At 36.2% G+C, this 25,009-nt stretch overlaps 1 protein-coding gene across 1 annotated transcript in view; it reads right to left on the minus strand.

Moving 5' to 3' along the window:
- Positions 1-25,009, minus strand: part of GSTCD (glutathione S-transferase C-terminal domain containing) — a 208,228-nt gene that overhangs the window by 171,348 nt on the left and 11,871 nt on the right. Inside the window, exons 2-3 of the mRNA XM_001367182.4 lie at positions 21,037-21,466; positions 19,117-19,566 (exon numbers count right to left, since the gene is read on the minus strand). Of these exons, the coding sequence (XP_001367219.1) occupies positions 19,117-19,566; positions 21,037-21,444 (858 nt within the window). The 5' untranslated portion in view covers positions 21,445-21,466. The remainder of the gene's footprint in view (positions 1-19,116; positions 19,567-21,036; positions 21,467-25,009) is intronic.

Consider the following 25,009-nt stretch of genomic DNA (forward strand, 5'->3'; position numbering starts at 1 on the left):
ATCAGTGTCTAATTGGGGATTTTTAATATGTTCTTGTTCTAGTTTTTTAGTTGCATGCAAAATTCATTGTTTTACTCTTCCTCTACTTTATTGATGTAAACATTTAGAGATAAATCTTACCTTAAGTATTTGTTTTGGCTGTATCTCATGATTTTTGACACTATGTCTCATCATCAGTCTTACTGTTGACATTTGCTTTAATGAAATTAATGATTACTTCTATTATTTGTTCTTTGACTCACTTATGCTTTAAAATTAAATTATTTGTTATAATTAGTTTTTAATATATCTTTCCATAGTTCTTTATGTAATGTAATTTTATTGGTTTATGGTCTGGAATGGATACATTTAATATTTATGCTTTGATGAATTTGGTTATGAGTATTTTATGCATTATGCTAATGCCCCAATATATGCTCAGTTTTTGTGTAGTTGCCACGTACCACTGACAAAAAGAAATATTCCCTTCTCTTCTCATTCAATTTTCTCCAGAGAGCTATCATATCTAATTTTTCTAAAATTTCATTTACCTCCTTAACTTTTGAAGTTTTTTTAATTAGATTTATCTAGTTCTGAGAGGGCAAAGTGGGTATTTGGAGATCTGTTGCCCCCAAAAACCCCTTCATTTTCTAGGAGCCCACTGACTTCCTGTCATTACATACTTCCTGTAGACAGGGGATATTAGACAGCAACGTGGAGAGTCCTGGGCTCTCTTTGGCTTCATGGCAAGGATGGTGGTGGTTAGCATGGGGATTTTGAATAGGCTAATTAGCCATGGGAACATGGTTTTTATTTTGTATCCCTTTTATTCCTTTTACTTCTAATGATCTTTAATAAATCTCCTAAAATATAATATTTTTATTATTTGAGATTAATTTTAATTTATACAAAAGTAAAGATCCCTCCCTAATATAGTTTAAAGTATAGTTTTGTTATTTCCTCTTATAACTCATTTAATTCTTCCTTTAAGAATTTCAGTGCTATGACATTTTGGTGCATATAAATTTAGTATTGATATTTATTCATTATCTATGGTACCTTTTTTCAAGATATAGTTTCCTTCCGTGTCTATTTTAATTAAATCTATTTTTGCTTTTTTTTCCCTGTGATCATGATTGCTACCCTTACATTTTTTTTTACTTCAGCTGATACATAACAGATTTTGCCCCAGATCCTTATCTTTACTCTGTGTTTATCTCCCTTATTCAAATGTGTTTTCTATAAATAGCATATTCTGTTTTGTGGGTGAGTTCATCCCATTCACATTCACTGTTAAGGTTACAAAGTGTTTTCCTCCAACCTTATTTTCTCCTGTTTATCTTTCTCTTCTCTCAACTTTTTCCTCTATAAATGTTTTGGTTTTCATCATTATCTCCCCCAATTATGTATCCCTTCTATAAATCCTCCCTTTTTTTTCTCTCCCATTCAACTTCCCCATAGAGTATGACAGATTTTTATACACAACTGAACATGGACATCATTCCCTCTAGAAGCCAATTCTTAAGAATTCAAGAGTTGTCTGCCACCTAATGCCTATCTTCCCCTCCACTGTAATAAATGATTCAAGCTTTCTTATGTGAGAAAATTTATCCTATTCTACTATTTCCCTCTTTTCCCAGTGCATTCCTTCTCCTTACCCCTTAATTCCATTTTTAGGAGGATAGCATTATCACTGTTGTGCTATATATATTATTTCTAATACCCAATATAGATAATGTTTTTAAAAGTAGCAAATGCCATATTCTCATGTAAGAATATTGATTAATCTTATTGAACCCCTTACATTTTCTCTTTACCTTTTTATCTTTGTATTGTGTCTTATATCTAGATATCAAACTTTCTGTTTAGCTCTGGTCTTTCCAACAGGAATGCTTGAAATTCTTCTATTTAATTAAATATTTATTTTTCCACCTGAAGGAATACTTTCAATTTTGCTGTGGGATTCTATAATCCTAGCTCCTATGCTTTCTGAAATATCCTATTGCAAGTTCTTCTATCTTTTAATGTAGAAGTTGAAGTTGCTAAGTCCTGTATTATTCTGACTATGGTTCCATGATATATGAATTTTTTTGTTTCTAACTGTAGTATTTCTTTCCTGGTTTGGGAGTTCAAGAATTTGGTTAATATATTCCTGGAAGTTTTTATTTTGTGATCTATTTTAAGAGATAATTGGTAGATTTTTTTAATTTCTATTTTCCCCATCTTATCAATAATATCAGGGCAGTATTCCTCAATAATTTCTTGTAAAATGTCCAGTCTTTTTTTTTTTTATGGCTTTCAGGTAATACAATAATTCTTATATTATCTCTCCTTGATCTATTTTCTAGGTCAGTTGTTTGAAATGAGATATTTCACATTTTCTTCTATTTTTTTCATTCTTGTAATTTTATTTTTTCTTAATGTCTTATGGAGTCATTAGCTTCCACTGGACCAATTTTAAGTTTTAGGAAATTATTTTCCTCTTTGAGCTCTTGTACTTCCTTTTCCATTTGGTCAATTCTTTCTTAAAAAGTTGTTTTCTTTAGGGAATTTTTGTGCTTCCCATTATTTAGCCAATTATTTTTTTATGAATTTTTAGGTAAATTTGCGCATATCATTTTTCTTTTTTTTTGTTCATAACTCTTTAATGTCACTCTACCCCCACCTCCCAATTTTCCTTCTACCTCTTTTATTTGATTCTTAAAATACTTTTTGAGCTCTTCTAGGAATTCTTTTTGGGCCTGACACAATTTCCCATTTTCCTTTAGAGTTTCACATGCATACATTTTGAAATTGTTGTTCTCTTTTCAGTTTGTCTTCCCTGTTATCACAGAAACTTTCTGTGATCAGGTTTTTTCTTTGTCTTTTACTCCTTTTTTCAGCTTACTCCTTGGGTATAGGTGCACTGTATCAAAATTCTTGATTTGGGGGCCTGTTTATGTGGAGGAGATAGCCTGGCTCACTGCAGGACTGAGCTGGATGCTTCTGGCTGCCTGGGGGATATGCTACTTTCAAGGGCCACTTGTGCCTGGCTAACTGGCAGGGTGAGTGTTGTCTGGCTTCAGAGCATAGGAGCCTTATTGGTGGCTGCAGAAGTCTATCTGGGATGTATCAACTGGGTTTTTTGGGAGCCCAGGGTTTGCCTCTGTCCCCTGAAAACTAGCCCCAAGGGAAGTTCCAGATTCACCCATTTCAGACACATAATGTACATGTTTTACAGGAAGAAATCCAATTTTGAGAATACATATTATTCACTGGGCATGACTTCAAAAGCATCTGGAGAATTTTACTACAATTTGGGGAAGTGAGTTACAACAGAGGTGGAAGGGTTGCCATTGAAAAATTAGGGCCATCATGATAACCTTATTTTAATGATGACTGTATCATGGCTGTTAAGTTACATGTGATGCCACAGTCCGAGGAAGCTTTGGGTGACGGCAGAGGCCAACTATTTTAAAATAACTGCTTATAACTGGTATAGAAAGCAGATACTGTTTCAAAAGAATTTCAAGCCAGAGCTATAGGACTGCAGGATTTAGAGATGAGTGAGGTTTTAGAGTTGATATAGACTCATGGCACCCATGACTTTTTGTTCTTAGGGCTTCTTTATATTTTTTTAAGTTCATTTATTTATTTAATGAATTTAGAATATTTTTCCATAGGTACATGAATCATGTTCTTTCCCTCCCCTCCTGCCACCCCTCTCCCATAGACAATAAGCAATTCCATTGGGTTTTATATGTGTCATTGATCAAGATTTATTTCCATATGATTAGTATTTGCACTAGGGTGATCATTTAGAGTATACATCCCCAATCATATCCCCATTGAACCACATGAACAAGCAGTTATTTTCTTCTGTATTTCTACTCCCACAGTTCTTTTTCTGGATGTGAGTAGCTTTCTATCTCATAAGCCCCTTAGAATTGTCCTAGATCATTGCATTGCTACTAGTAGAAAAGTAATCCTTTATATTCTTAAAAATTATTGAAGATTTCTCAAAGAGCTTTTGGTTATGTGTATATTTCTATATTTGTCATATTGAAAAAAATATCTGAAAATGATTGTGAAAAAAGTTTTGAACTCACAGACCCCATTAGTCATCCTTTTGAGAAATGTTGAGATAAGTCTCTCATTTCATAGATGAAGAAACAGTGAAGAAACAGATGCAGTGAGAACAGGTTTCACTTGGGGTAAATATGTATTTTTAAAGCAGAATTAAGAGGAGAGAGACAGAGAGAAAAAGGGTGGGGGGGAGGGAGAGAAATTTTAAGCAGCACCTGAAGGACAGACTTCTCTGACAAAAATATTTATTACCATCTTCTACTGCCTAGGAGTTCTTTCTATAGTGAACCTTACAATAATTTTTTTTCTCTTTTTTAAATGAGGAGGTCAATGTCTCTGTGCAAAACACTGGATGCTGTTGCCATAGAAACAGTTATAATATCACAAAGAAGATTATGACTTGAGATTATAAACAAGAGGAAGAAGGTCAGGCTGCAGAAAAAGTCTCTCTACATAGATATCTAACAATTATCAGTACAGAATCAAGAGTTTGGGGGAAAAAGGATTTCAAAACCATGAAGACTTGTCATATAGAGTTTAAAATACTTTTATTAAATCTGACTAAATTCTGGCTGGTCATTAAAGTCGAATGTGATTACCAATAGTAACTGTGTCAATATTAAAATATGGCATTGGGGGAAAGTGCAATTTATAAATTTCTTGGCTATGTCCTTTGATTCCTTAGTGTTTTTTAATGTGCTTTCACAAAGTAGGAATTCAAGAAATGTGGGACTGATTTTTTTTTCTGCCTTAGTGAGTAACAGCTGTAAGAAGGAAAAAGGTGAGACAAACAAGTGGAAGTGACTTGCTCAGTGTCACATGGCTAGGCAGTGTCTTGAGACCAGATTTGACTCCAAGTACTCCTGACTCCAGATCTGGCATTCTATCTAGTTACTATCTATGTTCCCCCTATATTGATTTTTTTTTCAAGGGAAAGGTAAAGGTCTAAAAAGCTTAACTTTCGATTCATGGAAAAACTATATACCCTTCTGGGTAAGGATTGGCGGCAGTCTAGACGCGGGATGCTTCCTCTCCCCAGCACAAACCAACATAGACTACCTCAAAAGACCATAAAAACCATTTTCAAGAAGAATGGAGGAACTCTACAGTAAGGTGAAGCATTGAAGGTGCGTAGGATTTGGGCATTTCCACACTATAAGAGGGTGAAAAGCTCCCACATAAACTTTAGCCGATCTACCCTCCCCCACCCCACCTGCAGAGCCAGAGTCAGAGCCAGCGTCAGTAGTCTGTCAAGTTTGACTAAGTAGCTGACACAGTCAAGTAGCTGACTAAGACTACGAAAGACCTAACCCTGGGAGTAGATACACCAAAAAACTCTGGTGGGCAGGGAAGCACAGACCTTGGGTGCACAGAGCCAGCACGCGCCAAAATCAGCAAGTGAGTGAGGGGCACCTCTAGAGCAAGCAAGGGGCACCTCTAGGTCCTTGGGAACTGACTAAGTCCACCAAAGACCTACCCCTGAGAGCAGCTACACCTGAAACCCTGGTGGGTGGGGGAGCACAGACTGTGGGCAACCCTGGGAAGATAGCTCAGAGAAGAGCTGAAAATTGCTGCAGAGAATCAAGAGCTTGCCTCAGGCAAAATCCTTGCTCCTTAACTCAATTCAGAGAACTTGCCCAGCTCACTCAGATTTTTGACTAAAAAGGGAAGGTAAAACATCCATAGTGATGGCTAATTGTGCACAGGAACCCCAAACTCCCTCCAAGAAAAGCAAAAAAAAGGCAGTGACCCTCGAAAAATTTTACTGGTGAAAAAACCAGGCTACAGAGGAAACACAGGAGGAAATTCAAACAAAGATAAAACCTTCTTTAAAAATGGAAAATGTCCACAAGCTCTGAAAGAATTTGAATTGGAACTCATCAAAAAGATGGAAGCCTTTTGGCAAGAGAAGTGGGAAACAGTTCAAAGAGAAAATAACAGTCTAAAGGACAAGAACTCCCAAATGGAGAAACAGCTAGGAGACAGCAAAAGCAGGATAGACCAAACCAAAAAGGAAAACCAGTCTTTAAGGACCAGAATTAAGCAACTGGAAGCCAATGATCTTGCAAAACAACAAAAATTAATAAAGCAAAGTCAAAAGAATGACAAAATAGAAGAAAACATAAAATATCTCACTGACAAGGTGACAGATCAAGAATACAGAGGAAGGAGAGAGAATTTGAGAATCATTGGTCTACCTGAAAAGCCAGAAATAAACAGAAATTTTGACATCATACTACAAGAAATCATCCAAGAAAACTGCCCTGATGTTCTAAAACAAGGGGGGGAAATAGACATTGAAAGAGGTCATAGAACACCCTCTACCCTAAATCCCCAAAAGAAAACTCCCAGGAATATAATTGCCAATTTCCAGAGCTTTCAAGCTAAGGAGAAAATTCTACAAGAAGCCGAAAAGAGGAAATTCAAATACCAAGGAGCACCAATCAGGATCACACAAAACGTGACAGCTTACACACTAAAGGACTGCAACGTCTGGAACACGATACTCAGAAAGGCAAGAGAATTGGATTTTCAACCAAGAATTACCTATCCATCAAAACTGACTATATATTTACAGGGGAAAGTACAGGCATTTAGCAAAATGGAAGATTCCCAAGTATTTGTAAAGAAAAGACCAGACTAAGTGGAAAGTTTGATATCCAAACCCAAAGATCAAGAGAAACATAAAAAGGTAAATATGAAAGAGAGGGAAAAGGAGAAAAAATTTTTTTTTAAAATTCAAACTCTCTTCTTTAAGGGCTACAATTAGATCAAATTATATGTATTAATATATGTGGGAAATGTTATTTGTAACTCTCAAAAACTGTATTCATTATTATAGTAATTAGAAGAATAACTCACAGGAAGAGATTGGGGCATTAAGGGCTATAAGATGATATACAAAAAAAGAAAAAGGGAGGGGAGAATCAATGATGGTACCAAGAGATACTTGAATAAATAAAACAAATAAATAATCTTTTTCAATCAAAGATACACATGGGAAGGGAAGGGGAGGAACACTCTTAGAAGAAGAAGAGGAAGAAAGTGCTAATAGGTAATACTTAAACCTTACTCTCACTGAAATCAACTCTGAGAGGGAAGATCATCTAGATCCATTGGGATCTTGAATTATATCTTATCCTACAGGGTGGGTTAAGGGAGAAGGGAAAACTAAGGGGGGTAGAAGGGAGGGAGTATAAAAAGGGAGGAAAGGAGAGGGGACGGGAACATAACAGACCCTAAAAAAAAAAACAAGAAGGGAACAAAAAGGGAGGGACCAGAAAGGGAAGCATATCAAGGGAGAAGATTAGGGGGATTGATTAAAAGTAAACCACTGGTTTAAAAGGATATAGCAAAAGAAGAAAGGACAGAACTAGGAGAGGATATCAAAATGCTAGGGAATTCACAAGTGACAATCATAACTTTGACATGAATGGGATGAATTCACCCATAAAACATAAACGAATAGGAGAGTGAATTGGAATTCAAAATCCTACCTTATGTTGTTTACAAGAAACATACCTAAGGTGGGTAGATACTCACAATGGAGCAAGATCTATTGGGCCTCAACTGATAGAAAGGAGTTGCCATCATGATATCTGACGAAGCCAAAGTAAAAATAGACCAGATTTAAAGGGATAGGGAAGGTAAATACATTCTGATAAAAGGGAGTATAGACAATGAGGAAATATCACTAATCAACATGTATGCACCAAATGGTATAGCAGCAAAATTTCTAATGGAGAAACTAGTAAAAATGAAGGAGGAAATAGGTAGTAAAACTATACTAGTGGAAGACCTGAACCTACCACTATCAAATTTAGATAAATCAAATCAAAAAATAAATAAGAGGTAAAAGAGGTAAATGAAATCTTAGAAAAATTGGTTAGTAGATATATGGAGAAAAATAAATAGGGACAAAAAGGAATACACTTTTTCAACAGCACATGGTACATTCACAAAGATTGACCATATACTATGTCATAAAAACATGGAATATAAATGCAGAAAAGCAGAAATAATAAATGCAATCTTTTCAGATCATAAGGCAATAAAAATAATGATCAGTAAGAGAACATGGAGAGCCAAATCAAAAATTAATTGGAAATTAAACAATATGATTCTCCAAAATCGTTTAGAGAACAAATCATAGAAACAATTAATAATTTCATTGAAGAAAATGACAATGATGAGACATCCTTTCAAACTCTATGGGATGCAGCCAAGGCAGTACTGAGGGGAAAATTTATATCCTTGAGTTCATATATTAACAAATTAGGGAGGGCAGAGGTCAATGAATTGGACATGCAAATCAAAAAACTTGAAAGCAAAACATTATCCACATTCAGAGGAAATACTATGGGAGTAAAAATACCGAAGAAAAACAAATGCTTGATTACATGGGTCGAAGGGATATGGTTGGGGATATAGACTAAATGAACATCCTAGTGCAAACATCAACAACCTGGAAATAGGTTCTGATCAAGGACACAAGTAATACTCAATGAAATTGTGTGTCGGTTGCGGGAAGAGTGGGTGGAGGGGAGGGAGGGAAATAATGTGATTATTGTAACCAAGGAATAATGTTCTAAATTGACTAAATAAACTAATTCAAATGGAAAAACAAAACAAAACAAAACTTGAAAGTGAACAAATTAAAAACCCCCAGAAGAAAACCAAATCCTAAAACTAGATCCTAAAAATTAAGGGAGAAATTTAAAAAATCGAAAGTGATAGAACTACTGAACTAATAAATAACACTAAAAAGTTGGTATTTTGAAAAAAAACAAACAAAATAGGCAAAGTACTGGTCAATCTAATAAAATAAAGGAAAGTAGAAAATGAATTAACAAGAATAATAGATGAAAAGGGAGAACTCACCTCCAATGAATAGGAAATTAAAGCAATCATTAAAAACTATTTTGCCCAATTATATGGCAATAAATATACCAATCTAGATTATATGGATGAATATTTACAAAAATATAAATTGTCTAGATTAACAGAAGAAGAAATAGTCTTAATTCAATAATTTAATAATCTAAATTTAATTCTTAAATAATTCCATATCAGAAAAAGAAATTGAACAGGCCATCAAAGAACTCCCTAAGAAAAAATCCCCAGAGCCTGATGGATTCACAAGTGAATTCTATCAAACATTCAAAGAATAGCTAATCCCAATACTATACAAACTATTTGACATAATAAGCAAAGAGTGAGTTCTACCAAATTCCTTTCATGACACAAATATGGTACTGATTCCAAAGGTCAAAAATGGAAAAAGAAAACTACAGAAAAATCTCCTTAACGAACATAGATTCAAAAATCTTAAATAGGATACTAGCAAAAAGACTCCAGCAAGTGATCAGGAGGGCTATTCATTATGATCAGGTGGGATGTATACCAGGAATGCAAGGATGGTTCAATATCAGGAAAACCATCCACATAATTGATCATATCAACAAGCACACCAACAAAAATCACATGATTATCTCAATAGATGCAGAAAAAGCCTTTGACAAAACACAACACTCAACCTATTGAAAACACTAGAAAGTAGAGGAATAGAAGGGGCTTTCCTAAAAATAATAAACAGCACATATCTAAAACCATCAGCCAACATCATCTGCAATGGGGATAAACTAGATGCATTCCCAATAAGATCAGGAATGAAACAAGGATGCCCATTATCACCACTATTATTTAACATTGTACTAGAAACACTAGCAGTACCAATTACAGAAGAAAAAGAAATTGAAGGCATTAAAATTGGCAATGAGGAGACCAAGCTATCACTTTGCAGATGATATGATGGTCTACTTAAAGAATCCTAGAGAATCAACTAAAAAGCTAGTCAAAATAATCAACAACTTCAGCAAAGTTGCCGGATACAAAATAAACCCACATAAGTCATCAGCATTTCTATATATTTCCAACACATCTCAGCAGCAAGAATTAGAAAGAGAAATTCCACTTAAAATCACCATAGACAATATAAAATACTTAGGAATCTATCTGCCTAGACAAACACAGAAACTATATGAACACAACTACAAAACACCTTCCACACAATTAAAAGTAGATCTACACAATTGGAAAAAACATTAACTGCTCATGGGTAGGATGAGCTGACATAATAAAAATGACCATTCTACCCAAACTTATTTACTTATTTAGTGCCATACCCATTGTACTACTAAAAAACTTTTGTACTAAATTAGAAAAAACCATAACAAAGTTCATTTGGAAGAACAAAATATCAAGGATACCCAGGGAAATAATGAAAAAAAAATGGTAAGGAAGGTGGCCTTGCAGTCCAAGATCTAAAACTATACTATAAAGCAGTGGTCATCAAAACAATTTGGTACTAGCTAACAGACAGAAAGGAGGATCAGTGGAATAGACTTGGGGTAAGGGACCTCAGCAAAACAGTCTATGACAAACGCAAAGATCCCAGCTTTTTGGACAAAAATCCACTATTCGACAAAAATTGCTTGGAAAATTGGGAGACAGTATGGGAGAGATTAGGCTTGGACCAACACCTCACACCCTACACCAAGATAAACTCAGAATGGGTGAATTAGTTGAACATAAAGAAGGAAACTATAAGTAAATTAGGTGGACACAGAATAGTATACATGTCAGATATTTGGGAAGGCAAAGATTTTAAAACCAAGCAAGACTTAGAAAGAATCACAAAATGTAAAGTAAATAAGTTTGACTACATCAAATTAAAACGGTTTTGTACAAACAAAACTAATGTAACCAAAATTTGAAGGGAAATAACAAACTGGGAAACAATCTTCATCACAAAAACCTCTGACAAAGGTCTAATTACTCAAATTTACAAAGAGCCAAGTCAATTGTACAACAAATCAAGTCATTCTCCAAGTGAGAAATGGGCAAGGGACTTGAATAAGCAATTTTCTGTCACGGAAATCTGATAATCAGAGAGATGCAAATCAAAATAACTCTGAGGTATGTGAACCTTAAAAATTCCCAGACCCTACTTCATAAGATTGGATTAAGACCATTCACCATTTGGGCAGTGAATTCTACCTAGATCAGGAATGTGAGAACTCACCTACATAAGTCTGCCCTAGGGGAAGATAAAGTTGTAAACTCTTTTCTGAACAATGAAAAGTACTTAAACCCATACTTAAGCCATGCCTATTTTAGGACTAATACAAAAAGGGGTGCTAAGTACCTATAAAGGTCAGGCAACTTGTGAACTTACAAGGAGCAAAGAGGTGAAAACTTACTCAGGGATTCTAGTCTACTCTGGTGTAAATTACTCAAAAGTTCACACCTTCGTAGGTGTGAACTAAGAATGGTCTGTCCTTTGAAAAACGTCTACTGTGATTGGTAGATGTAAGAATTTAGGGGAGGTGACAAAGGAGAAAATGCCCTTTAAAAGGAGACGAAAAGCTCTCTCTGGAAACAGTCAGCTGGGAAAGGCTGCCTTGAAGGGTCTCTCTCGAGACTCTCTCGGGGACATTTCAGATTGAGGATTGAGCTGGTGAAGTCAGCTGAGATGGACCTGGCCTGGTGTCACTAGAATCCTTGCTTGGACAGATCTTGTGGTGAGTGATTAAGGACTGACTGATCTTTTTCTCTTAGGGCTTAGGCCTGGGTTGGCCAGGACTGGCCAGGACCGGCTTATCCTTTTCTCATTATTCCCCTTTTTCTTTCTTTCTCTCCTTTTCTTTAAGTCCTCATTTGTATTAATTAAAATCTCTATAAAACCCAGCTGACTTGGGTATATTTGAATAATTGGGAATATTTCCCTGGCGACCACCTTATATTTGATTTAAAAACAAAACACTGTAGTGAAAACATATTTCCTGCGGTCACAACTTACTCATCCACTCTTTATATCTATCACAATTTATATCTTCCACTATTTTAATCACTACAGTTTAAGACTACTCCAACTATTTTAATTATTACAGTTTATGAGGTCAACCATTTTAACTATTACAGGTATCACCTCACACCTAGCAGATTGGCTAACATGACAGCAAAGGAAAGTAATGAATGCTGGAGGTGATGTGGCAAAGTCGGGACATTAATTTATTGCTGGTGGAGTTGTGAACTGATCCAACCATTCTGGAGAGCAATTTGGAACTATGCCCAAAGGGCACTAAAAGACTGTCTGCCCTTTGATCCAGCCATAACACTGCTGGATTTACAACAAGATAATAAGGAAAAAGACATGTACAAGAATAATCATAGCTGTGCTCTTTGTGGTGGCAAAAAACTAGAAAGCACAGATCAGGTATTAAAAAATGTAAAAGAAAAAGAAAAGAATGATCAAAAGTAAGAGTTTGATTTACTTCCCCTGCCAAATACAAAAAAGTAAAATAAAGTCTATGCTAATGTTAAAACATAAAAATATTAAGAAACACCACAAACTCAGTACATATCATTGGCAAATAAGTAAATTACTGGAGGAAAATCTCAAATCTAATTAAAACATAAAAATGAGAGAAAATCAATGAGTTATAAACATAATTTTTAGAAGCTAAAAAGGAAGATTTTAATCAGAAAGTAAACTGGAAGTGAGTTTGGAATCCTGGGTAAACTATCAAGGCAAAAATTTTTTCCACCTTAAATGGATCACTTCAAACTAGCAAAAATCAAGTTCCAATGAGTTGCAACATCTTTAATAAAGAAAATACCAAAGTATATTTAGATTTTTATGCCAGACTGGTATGTGCTAGGTCCTTCAATTATTATCAAGAAAATGATACTGAATTTAGTATCTTTGTAGCTCAGCTGAAAAGAAAATGATCATTTAAACAATGAAACAAGGATTGAGGTATCCCATCCACATTTCAACTTTCCCCATTGCTTTTGACATTGTGTTATAGGAAAAGTTAAGATGTGTAAGTTTGCAAAGAGCAGAAGCATGGGCAGCAAGATTAGAAAGTTCTGGACTTGGACCTGGCTGTTACTAAGAGACAGTTGGGCCTTGGGCTGAGGCTTTTCTCTCTGGGGTTTTGTAAAAATGGAGATTTTGAACCCTAGACTTCAATCCCCAGAAGTCCTTGGTCATTTCCCAGAATTCTCCATAATCTCACTTGAGTCTCCACCTGGTAGACATCACAATTAGTATTTAACTTGCAGTAGAGCCTCCCAAACTCTCTTCTCTTCCATTCTATTGCAATGATGTAATAAGTAAGCTAAGTTCAGGGATTCTGAATTGGCTAAGCAGCCATGGGCACATGGTTATTATTTTGTATCCTTGATTTCTAATAATCCTTAATAAACTTCATAAATTATAATATTTTTATTAGGAAAGATAATTTAATTTTTACAGTTTGACCTGAGGACACTGGCTATTTTCCTGTGGCTATTTTTCTACCTTATCTTCCCATCCCACCTGCTGCCTCTGTAGTCCTGCTTCCCTGCTGGCTGTGCTGAGTGCCTGTGTTGATCCTGAGACATCTGGCATCTGGGAGTGAGACCCGGCCTAGATCCTTTTGGATCTTGGAACTATTTGGGCCCTGTGAAGCTTACACAGAGCTTTCCCTTAAACCCAACTAAGGAGGGTTTAGTTGTAGGTTTAGTTTAGATTAGGGACTGGGGAGTTAGACAGTTAGAGAGGATTCAAGTAGGCAATTCACTCAGAAGAAATCTCTGTGAAGAGATATTTAGATCTGGGGTGGGGGTGGGGGGAGGGTTAGGTAGAACACTTTAGTTTAGGATTATCCCAAATCCCCTTTTTACCTTTCCTTGTTTAATAAATCCAACAATCAGTCCCAGTTATATAGTGATCTGTGTTTCTTAATCCAAGACAGGCTCTGCCTGGACTAGGCTTGGGTGACCTTCCCAAAACAGTTTAAACTTCTGTAACTGGTTCTAATAAACATCTAAACCCATCCCCAAAACCCCATCAACATTATATATATGGCAAGTCAGCAAAAGAAATATAATGAGAATTTTGGGGATCTTTTGCAGAGGACATGCTAAAGCCAACAGATAACACAGAAAAAGATTAGAAACTCAGAAGTTCATAAAATATTTGTACAGTATTGTATAAATATCAATATATTTTATCTATTAATACCATATACATAATTTCTTTTTTAAAGTTAAAATAAGTAAAAAGTTAGTTTGTGAAAAAGAACACAAAGGCTAGAAATGTAGAGGTATCTTTAAAAGTTTGGTAACTCATAAATGCATATAAGGTATTGTAAATACCCCATAAAAGAAAAAGAAAATAAAATTCAGATTTCTTCTGTAGTACAAAGAGAGGACCCAATAATTTTGTGGAAAGTTTCCAGATGATATGTCAGACCAAATATGATACTGTCAGACCAAATTTGGCTTTTCCAGATGACTTTTTTTGATTCTGATATTATAAGGAACAACTAACCATATCCTTAGAAATGGTGCATATTTTCCTTCAAGTAAATCCTCTCTTCAATTGAATTCAGGAGCATATGCACCATTTCTAAGGATATGGTTAGTTGTTCCTTATAATATCAGAATCAAAAAAAGTCACCTGGAAAAGCCAAATTTGGTCTGACAGTATCATATTAAATATTAAACAGTTCTAATCTTATAAGATTGGCTCATGATGTGAGGGAGATTCCAGGGAATTTCAAGCAAAGGGGAAATAAAAATCAAATTTCTTCTCCTGACTAATACCTACCATGAGAGTATATGAAATAAATATTTGAAGAAATTCTGAATCTTCAATTCTCATTTCCCTTCACTTCCCTTAAACTAAGATATTTCTGGCTTTTAAATTTAGTTTATATCTAAAACTTTGACAAAAAGAAACATTCTTTTTTTAAAAAAGCTTTACCTTCTGTCTTGGAATCAATATTGTGTACTGGTTGCAAGGCAGAAGAGCCATAAGGGCTAGGTAATGGGGGGGTGACTTGCCCAGGATCACAGAGCCAGGAAGTTTCTAAGGCAAGATTTAAGATCTCCAGGCCTGGCTATCAATCCACTGAGTCACTCAGCTGCCCCCAAGATATATTTTTTAATACAACTGACAACTGATCAACACTATCTGGCTTAGTAGAAAAAATTTGGGTTCAAATCTATAAATTTTTCTTATGAAATTTTTAATCAAATTTGAGTTTTGTCTTAGGAAAAATGTTATAAAACCTTACATTTTCTATCATTTGTTCTATTTCCTCAAATACCAATGTATTTGAGCTCAATGTATTTGCTCAAATACCAATAAATCCCAGCTACTGTAAATGTATAGTCAGTGCAAACTCCCTTTGAAATGGAAACTAATTAAAACAAACAAAAAAATCAACATGAAATGAATGTGGGTAAATAAATGCATAAGTAAGCCAGACTCCAAGTCCTAATTTAGGCCTAAATTATCAGGGTGCTAATTTAGCTCCGAAAACTTAACCAGTATGAACCAATCAAAGTGGAATTATAGCTCTATAAAATAAGCTACAATAAAGATAAATAAAACATTCCATTCTGAAGTAAAAATGTCATACCAGAAAAGTTTGGGTTTTTTTAGTCTAGAAAAAGGAAAGTCAAAGAATAAGAATTTATCAGGGTATATCCATGATACCTAAATTGAAGGAAGGGTAGGGAGAGGAATAAACATTTTATTAAGCACCTTGTATGTCTTTATTACCTCATATGATGCTCACAAGAACATTGAGAGGTAGGTGTTACTATTATCTCCATTTTTTAGTAGAGGAAAGCAAGCAAAGAACCTCAGGTTATCATTATCAGGAAATTTAAAAATTCTCTGTGAATATAGTTTCCTCTTGGGAGTGTCCCTTAAGAGTCTTCTTTCGATAAGAAAGAGAAAGTTTTGAATGTCAGATTGGATTTCAAATAGTCTCACTCTCTGCAGGAGAAAAGGCTCATTATTTGTAATCAAGACAGGCATGGTATCCTTTTTTTGAAGTTTCAGGGCATCCAAATTTGCAGGGTTAGGGAGAGGGAGAAACAGTGCAGTAAGTTTACAATGCTGAATGGAACCTAAATGGTAACTATCAAAATCTCATTCTTCGAAACAACTGCAAAAACTGATTTAAGTATATGGAACATTTTCTATATAAATCTCCACATTTTTATAGAGTCTTGTCACCATCATTTTATATTAGGCCTTAGAATCCTACTTTTTGGACAAACGATACCAAGGAGATGAACGGCCTTTGCCAACATTAGCCTAGTGAAGACCTATAGTAGAAATGGGACATCAATCCTGAACAAAAGTGATAAGGTTTGTATTTCCTCCTGCAGAGACTGATACATTATTATATATTACATCAGACCTCTAGAAAGGGTGAAATGAAAACTGAAAAAGAGAAATTGATTCACTTCTGAGTTACAGATGGGGAAGACTTAGAAAACCAGCCAACAGACATGTGGATGAAGTCTTTGAATAAAACACCTTTGCACCATACTTTGATGTTACACAGAGCTTGGTACACACATTAACAAGGGAAGGATAGGCCTATTAGATATCAATGGGAAATAGCCCTCCCAGAGTTCATCTGCTGTGAATAAGTTACCGCCACCATCTAAAATCTTTAAAACAGAAAAATGAAAAAAAGGTTGATCCATCTGTACAGTCCAGGAAAGCAAACCCAGCATGCAGATACCTCCCTTACCATAAGCTAATCTGCTGGGAATCCTCACCCCCATGCATCTAGGTCTGATCTCAAGTCTAAACATTCTTTGCTATCATAAGGCAGCTTCAGCTGAGAAAAATACATCTATATCTTCAAAACATTGAGTAATATAGATAACTCCTTCTGCAAATAAAATCATGAGATTTGAGGATGGAAGACTCCTGAATTGCTAATATTGAACGTAACAATTGCAGCCAACAATTCATAGAGTAAAGATCAAGCTTAAGGAATTCTATTTGAAACAGATTATCCTGTTAATATGGTTCCCTCCCATTGCAAAATGCTGACACTGCAATGACAATTCCCCTTTCACCCAATTAGGACATAACAGTGCCTTGAACATCTGATTTGGTTTCAGAATGAATATTACTTCAGAAAGGTAATTTTCTTCTTTTGTTCCAAATGGCAGAAATAAAACCAAGTGTTTTAACATTCCAATCAACTGATTCAATTAGAATTAAAGTAGCTATAGTGTGAAAATAAATTAATAAGCACATGCATAGCCCTTTCTAATTACTTATCCAAAGGCCTCAGAGTACTTCTAAAGTATTGAGAGAACTATTATGGATAATGATCTCACATGTCATAATATGTAGCCGGAAATAGTAATGAACTTCCAAGAAAAGGGCTCTAGAATCCTAAGTCCTAGCTCTGGCAGTACCAGCCAAGTCATATTCAGTCAATATGCATCATTAAGGACCTACAGGCCAGGTACTCTGTTATGCACTGGGGATAAAAATCATCTCCTCCAGAGGAGCTCATAGTCTAATGGCAGGGACAACATGTATGTATACAACTCTGTAAAAATGCTATCTAAGAATGTACTCAAAAGACAAGATGTGTCATTTGCTGCACCAGTGAGTCAAAGATGGAAACTGTTGTATCCCCAAACTGAAGTGGCAATCACACATCCTAGTAAATACCCTGTTCAGAGGATAGATAATTAGCCTCTTTCCTTCTCCTACTTTAGCCTAAGGGTAACCATGTCTAATGTTGTGGTGAATATCAAAGGGGTATTCTTGATTTTCTCTGCTCACTTTTGTGTTAATATATGCCCCCCAACAGAGGTCTCCTGCTTTTGGTACAACTGATCAGTCTGCCTCTTATAGGAAAGCCTCAGAAGAGCAAAAGGAGTGGACTGAGGCAGAATTCACAGAGGGGATGAAATCTGTATAGGTAAAGGGAGTAGCCTTTAGTAAGGGGATCAGTGCACCTGTGATTCCATTGAGGTGGCTGCTTTCTCTAAGAGTAAAAATTCCACACCCTCTAGGTCTTCTCAACACTCTCCTTCTATTGGGGGTCCACTCAGTGTGGCAGAAAGGCTTCTTCTGTGCCTCTACAGAATGGTGTGGATACCAATGAAGAGTGAAGATTGTCCACAGGATAGCCTTTAATCTACCTATAGACTCTGTGCAGGTCCTTTTCTAGCATACAACTCTGATGATATTCTTTGGCCTCTTCTCCTTCCTTATAGTTTATGTGCTGTACCCTGCTTACATCCACTAGGTGCTTTTCCACTGCCCTCTAGGCAACAAAAGTACAACTTTAATTGTCTGATGAATGAGCTATTTCATGATTTATAGTCATAGAGCATCCCTGGGGGAAGCTTCTGACTCAAAAGATGAGCTTTAGTTTCAGTAAGAGTCTGCAACATTAAAAGTCCTACACAGCCTTCTAAATGCAATCCAGATCACTCTTTCTCTTAAGTCACTTTGGGATCTATTTCTTTGTACATATACAGTATCTGTCCAATAGATATATCAACAGTTCAGCTTAAAGCATTAGCTATCCAATTACATGCTGTAGTAGAGGGTGTGTATATATAAGCCAGTTAATTCACAAATCTTTTCTTTTTTTAATTTTTACCTTCCATCTTAGAATCAATAACATATATTGGTTCCAAGGCAGAAGAGTGGTAAGGGCTAGGTAATGGGGGTTAAGTGACAGGGTCACACAGCTATGAAGTGTCTGAGGCCAGATTTGAACCTAAGACCTCCCATCTGTAGGCCTGACTCTCTATGTACTGAGCCACCCAGCTGCTCCCCAAATCTTTTCAAAGTATCTAAGTTAAAAAAAAAGCAAATAATGAATTGAAAAGGACCAGCATCTGAACCTGTGAATCAAAGTCCTAAATGAGGCTACCTATCACTGAAAAGAAAATCTTTAGTTGGGGCAGCACCTTCCACTGGGATAATGAGAGACATTTAAAGAATCATTAAGATAACTATTAAATCCTCAGGTGCCTTTTCGTATTTTACAATTTTAATAAATACTTCCTGAGAAAATGTCTTTATCCCTTACCCACTGCATCCTGGGAAACAAAAGTCCTTTACTTCTGATCAGGTACCAGGTGTCCTTTGTGGGCCTTGTACCAATCCTCAGGTCATTTAAATTCAAGACATTTTCTGTACTTTTTTCAAACTCTCTATAACATAGGCCTTACCAGAAACTGATGGATACAGGGCAAAAGGACTATGTCAGCAAGGGTGAAATAAAGGCCTTCCGCAAAAAGGTGGTCCAGAGGTGGCAGGTCTGAAGTTTGAGTTTTCCTGATGTGTATAGGTTCCCGATTGGTCTCAGAGGGAGCTTCCTGGACTCTGAGTCTGGATAAAGCCATTTGGAGTTCTAGGCTGTCTGTGGGAGGCTTGGCACTTTCTCCACATGCTTCTTGGTGCCTAGAGCCAGGGCTGTGCCCAGGTCCTTCCTCCCGCTGCTGCTTTAGCTTTTGCCTACGGATTTTGTCATCATTGTGCACTCTCACAGGTTCTCCGAGCTTCTTTTCCAGTTGAAGGATTTCCTCTGGGATAGAGGGCAACATATCAGAAGGCTCGCATAGGAACCTTTCCACAGCCAAAGGAATGCTGAGCTCACAGAGTCTGGTCCACTGGCTAACCTGTAAGAAAAGGAATGAGATGATATGAACATAGGATGGATCTTTATTTATAACAAACTAAGATAAGAGAATTCCAGTGATGTATAAAACCAATTCTGAAGAATTCCAGAGTATATCTGCACAGGATTTGAAGGAGCAGCAAAGGCTCATACCCCAAAGTTCCAAATTCCTGAAGAATGAGCATATTAGAAAGCAATAGATTATAAGGCATTGTCTATGTGAGTTCCTGCCTCTCTCCTGATACTTTTAAATGGAAAAAAAAAACACTCCACATTCAGTTTTTCTTGATTATCACCTAACAATATCCACAAAAGTGATCTTAAAAGTACCCCAAAAAATATTTTAGTTAGAAATTATCTGTTAATGACCAAATGCCTAAAACCTCACAAGAAAAAAAAAATTCCTAACCCAAGAAAATTTGTCAACATTTGTACTTAAAACTTTAAAGCCAGGTATTAACTCATTGTCTATAAACTCTTTAAATAAAAAGTAAACCAGAGGTATAGAGTATATAACACATAGGCACATCCAGACATATACCTATATACATACAAACATACATATATACATATATATATATACACATATGAGCACAGACATGAGGGAGCAAAGTGGCTTGGTGAATAGGGTTGGACTTAAAGATTTAAATTCTATTTCACACACTTACTAGCCACATAATTCTGGGCAAGTCCCTTAACCTTTCTCATCTATAAAATGAGGATAACAATAGTTGTGAGGCTCAAGCATCTTAAAGTGTCATATAAAATGCTAGCTAGCTATTATTATGCAGCAACATAGCATGGTGGATAATGTAATGGACTTGAGGTTCAAAAGTCTAAGGCCCAAATCCTGTCTCTGATATTTACCATTTGCATGATTCTAGATAAGTCACCTAGCCTCTCTTAGTCACCCTTTTCTCATCTGTAATATGGGTATGATAAGACTTTTATTACCTAACTCAAAGGATTGCTGAGAGTCTCCAATGAGGAATATAACTGAAGAGCCTAGGAAATTATAAATCACAAGAGAATTATCAGTGAAACCACAAGCATTTCCTTAACACATACCAGGTGCCAATGAATGGGATACAGAGATAAGAATGAACAACTCTCTGCCCACAAGAAGCTTGTATTCTTTGATAGGGAATATGTTATTCAGGATGGAGGGGTTGAAGGGAGGAAAGATCTGGAACAGTTTCATATAGGTGCTAGAGCAGATCACTAAAGGAAACCAGAGTCACTTGGAGGCAGAGATGAGGAAGAAGAGAGAGGGGAACAATGAGAGATGGGCTATTTATGTGAGGAACAGCAATAAGGCCAGGTTTTGGCTGACCACAGTTCCAGGAGAATAATTCATAAGAATGCTAGAAAGGTAGGTTTGGGACCAAGTTTGTTAAGAGGATTATTCTGTGGTATGAATATAGAATTTATTTTTAAGAAACAGTAGGAAAAAAATAAATGATGTACTCACTTCAGCACAAGCTTTCAAACAGGTCTTCTTAAAACCTAGCAGTTCCAAAACTTCCTTCTTTGATGTATCAGCTTCATATGTTTTCTGTATAATGTGTCTTAATGTGACAGAGAGTCCCGCTCGACAGAAATTTTCAGCCTTCTTCATTACAACAGGTAAACAGCAGCTCTGGACCATTAGTGGCAGCTCCTGCCTCGAGATAATCTGAACTTCTAGGTCCTGGGGAAGTATAGTAAGAGTTGCATTCCCTTTGCTAGAGACTAAGAAAATTTTGAATTCTTTGCAGTCACAATAAGACAGCAGAAACAAGGTTACAGATGTATGCAGAGGGAAGATACAGTTTTCCATCTGATGAGAAAACTCCAAATACAGATGTTCTTCTGCAAAGTCTTTCCCATTGCCTTTCATTTTCCTTCCTGTACTGGATTACCTGAAGGGGAAATTAAAGTGTATGTAAGGCTTAGGACACAGAAATTTGGAGGTAAAAGTATAGGTGTTTTTTTCAAAATTTCATTCCAAAAATAGAGGGAAAGGAACTAATTGAACAGGCAAGCTTTTCTCTTATCCTTCTGGGGCCCAGACCTTCAAAACATCATGCTCAAATGTCACCACCCCAAACCCCCAGCAACTCTTATATGTTGTTTTTCTTTATTAGAATGCAAGAGTAGGGGGAGGGGAAGTAGACCAATAAAGTCATTATTTTTGCCAACACACCTCTACATAAGAACTTTAAAAAGCAAGACAAACCAAACTAAATAGGCAAACCAACCACAAGTCACAGTCAATCATTTTTCCAGCCTATAGCCACTTAGGAGTTAGTGTTGGCTGAGAGCTTGGCATGGTGGCAGTAGTACCAGCTACAGGTAGAAGAATTAGAACAAGTGCAGTGCCCAGGTATGAAAACCTGATCAAAAAGAGATTCCTAGATCCCTTACAGAATCAGTGATAATGGGCAGTTCTGTCACCTATTACTCAGTTTTGGGTAATAGTTCCCAGAGTGGAGAGGACTAGTCAGTCACAAGGAAGCAGAAGCACTACCTAAGTAAAGACCAGAGTGCAGATCATAAATTAAATAGGCAGTGATCAGAACTCTGCAGATCACATCTCTTGGGAAGCACCAAAAGCCTATCAGCCCCCATGCTGAGCTACAGAAGTCAGACCCATCATTCACCCTAAAAGAGGAGAGCAAAGAACAACAGAAACAAAGTCCAAAGTTTCCAGTCAATAGGTTGGAAAAAATGAGCAAAATAACAACAAGAACAAAAAAAAGATCTGAGTATAAAAAACTATGGTGACAGGGAAGTTCAAGACAAAAACTCAGAAGAGTCAACTTGAAAATATCTACAAGCTAGGTCTTGTGAAGATTAAATTAACACTCCCCTGTCAATTTTTAAATTTAATCACAAGAAACGCATATACCCCACTTACACTTGAGTGGGGGAGGTCTGTGACCCACATGTGCAATAGTGGGTGATGAATCAGAATCAATTGACTGCTGCCTGGGCAGTCCTAAGCAAAGCTTTAGTTGTAATTGATACACATAAAATGGAAGGCAGTCACAGGAAGTGACGAAAAGAAATGGTATTTTAAAATGCCAAGAACTTCCTGTGAAAAGGGTTTTTCAGTATTTCGTCTTCAACTTGACTTTGGAAGAGCTCTGACTGAGGATCTCCAATTGCTTCTACTTTCCTTAAAACTACCATGTGGGAGAAGTGAAAAAGGCTGACTCCTTTCCTGGATCTTCTGAATGGACTAGTCTCAGGAGAGAGCTACACTATTAAGAGATGCTTCCTGCATCCTCTGGTCTTCAGTTCATGGCTGAGGACCCTCAGGCTAAGGGTTAATTAGCCTTGCCTGGGTTGAGCCAGGCCTGGAGCAAAATACTTAGTGCATAGGCTAGATATCTTACCCTATCTTCTCTCTGATTTTCTTACTTTCACTCTTTCAATATTTTATAAATAAATTGTTAAAATAAGTCTCTTTGGAATTTGACTAAATTCCTGGTGACACTACTCCTAAATAATCTAGACTAACCTTTTATATTAACCCCCTACATTTCTGCCCATTTACAGTCTCAAAGAAAAAAAAACAAAACTAAGATTAGACACAAGACTAACAAGAATTGCTCGAAGAGCTAAAGAAAGAGATTAAAATAGAAAAAAAAATCAGAGTATTAGAGGAAAAATGGGGAAAGAAATGAGCACAATGGAAGAAAATTCTGAAATGGGAACACACAACTTGGTAAAAGAGGCACAAAAACTTGAAGAAGAGTTATGACTCCTTAAAAATTAGAAATGGTCAAATGGAAGCTAATGATTCCACAAGACATCAAGAATCAATAAAACAAAGTCAAAAGACTGAAAAAATAGAATATAAGAGCATTGGTTTTCTTCCTTGCTTATAAATCACAAGTACTAAGTCACTGGCACAGAATGCTTTATCTGTTGATTTAACCATTCATTCATCTAATCTGTGATACATCAAAGATACTATAGATCCTTGACTTCTTACACTACAAAAATGAAAGACATGTTAAAAGACAGGAGAAAATGTGAGGAAAGAAATGCATTTTCTCAAGATGTATCCTGGCAATCTTCCTAAGAGGATTTTTGGCTAGGATCTTCCATGGGGAAAGAATAGAAAAGACCAAAGAATTGGGTAGTGAAAAGCCAGAACATCCTAAGGCAACAGGGAACAGAGTGGAGGAATAGTTCAATGCCAGTCCTAAAGGAAAGTGAGAAAAGGAAAGTAAGAAAAGTTAGGTCCAAAAAGAAGTCTTGGAAGAATTTGAAAAGAAGTGGGAAAAAGTGAAAAAGTAAAAAAAAAGAATAAAAAAATCTCAGAAAGGTTCAAAAACATGGGGAAATACCCTCAAGAAAATAACTCCCTAAAAGTAGAATAAGCCAAATGGAAATGGAAACAAGAAAGGAAAAATGGAAAGAATCCTTTGATCATCTCCTGAAAGAGATCCAAAAATAAGACATCCTAGGATATTATAGCAGAATTTAAAAACTCCTAGGTCAGGAAAAAAATACTGTGCATAGCCACAAGAAAATATTTTAAATATCATGGAAACATAATCAAGATACAGAAAACCTGGCACCTTCTACATTAAAGAATCAAAAGGCATGGAATATGATATTCTGAAAGGCAAAGAATTTAGGCCTGCAACCAAGAATCAGATACCCAGTGAAACTGGGAATAATTCTCCAAGAGGAAAAAATGATATTTAAGGAAATAGAGGGCTTCCAGGCATTCCTGACCCCCCCCCCAAAAAAAATAGAGCCGAGAAGGGAATTTTAAAACAAATTCAATACTCAAGGGATGCATGAAAGGATAAACAGAAAAGCAAAAACTTAAGAGTTTCAATAAGGTTGAATTAAATACATTAATATATGGCAGGGTGATAACTAAAATGCTTAAGATATCTGATACTTTAAATACTTAAGGCACATAAAGTATTCAAGTATCTAAAATAATTAAGAACTTTATCATTATTTTTATAAAGGATTAGCTTTGCAAAAAGCAAGAAGCGAAGAGATCCCACAGGGCAATGACAGGGTCAACAATCCAAAGCTCTCAGGAGGTGAGGAACGGAACACAGAGTAGTTTTTGGCAGTTGGTGGCCTCTGGAGGAGTGAGTGCCTGCTTTTCCCTCTAGCTGTCAGGATAAACCAGAAGGGTAGTTGTCTGGTTTTTCTGGGGTAGACCTAGTGAGCCATTGTTTGCCTCTTTCTTTGGCTGTCCTGATTTTCTGCCTGTTTCTACTATTGCTGATACAGAGAAGTGGATTTCTGCTATTGCTGGTGACATCTTACTGGGATTGCCGTTTGGATCAATAGATAGATAGATATAGATAGATAGATAGATAGATAGATAGATAGATAGATAGATAGATAGATAGATAGATATAGATACATAGATATAGTTGAACCCTTCTTTTAACCCACCCTAAAACACTATTACGATAGTA

This window comes from Monodelphis domestica, chromosome 6 (genome assembly GCF_027887165.1).
Source record: "Monodelphis domestica isolate mMonDom1 chromosome 6, mMonDom1.pri, whole genome shotgun sequence".
Taxonomy (NCBI): Eukaryota; Metazoa; Chordata; class Mammalia; order Didelphimorphia; family Didelphidae; genus Monodelphis; species Monodelphis domestica.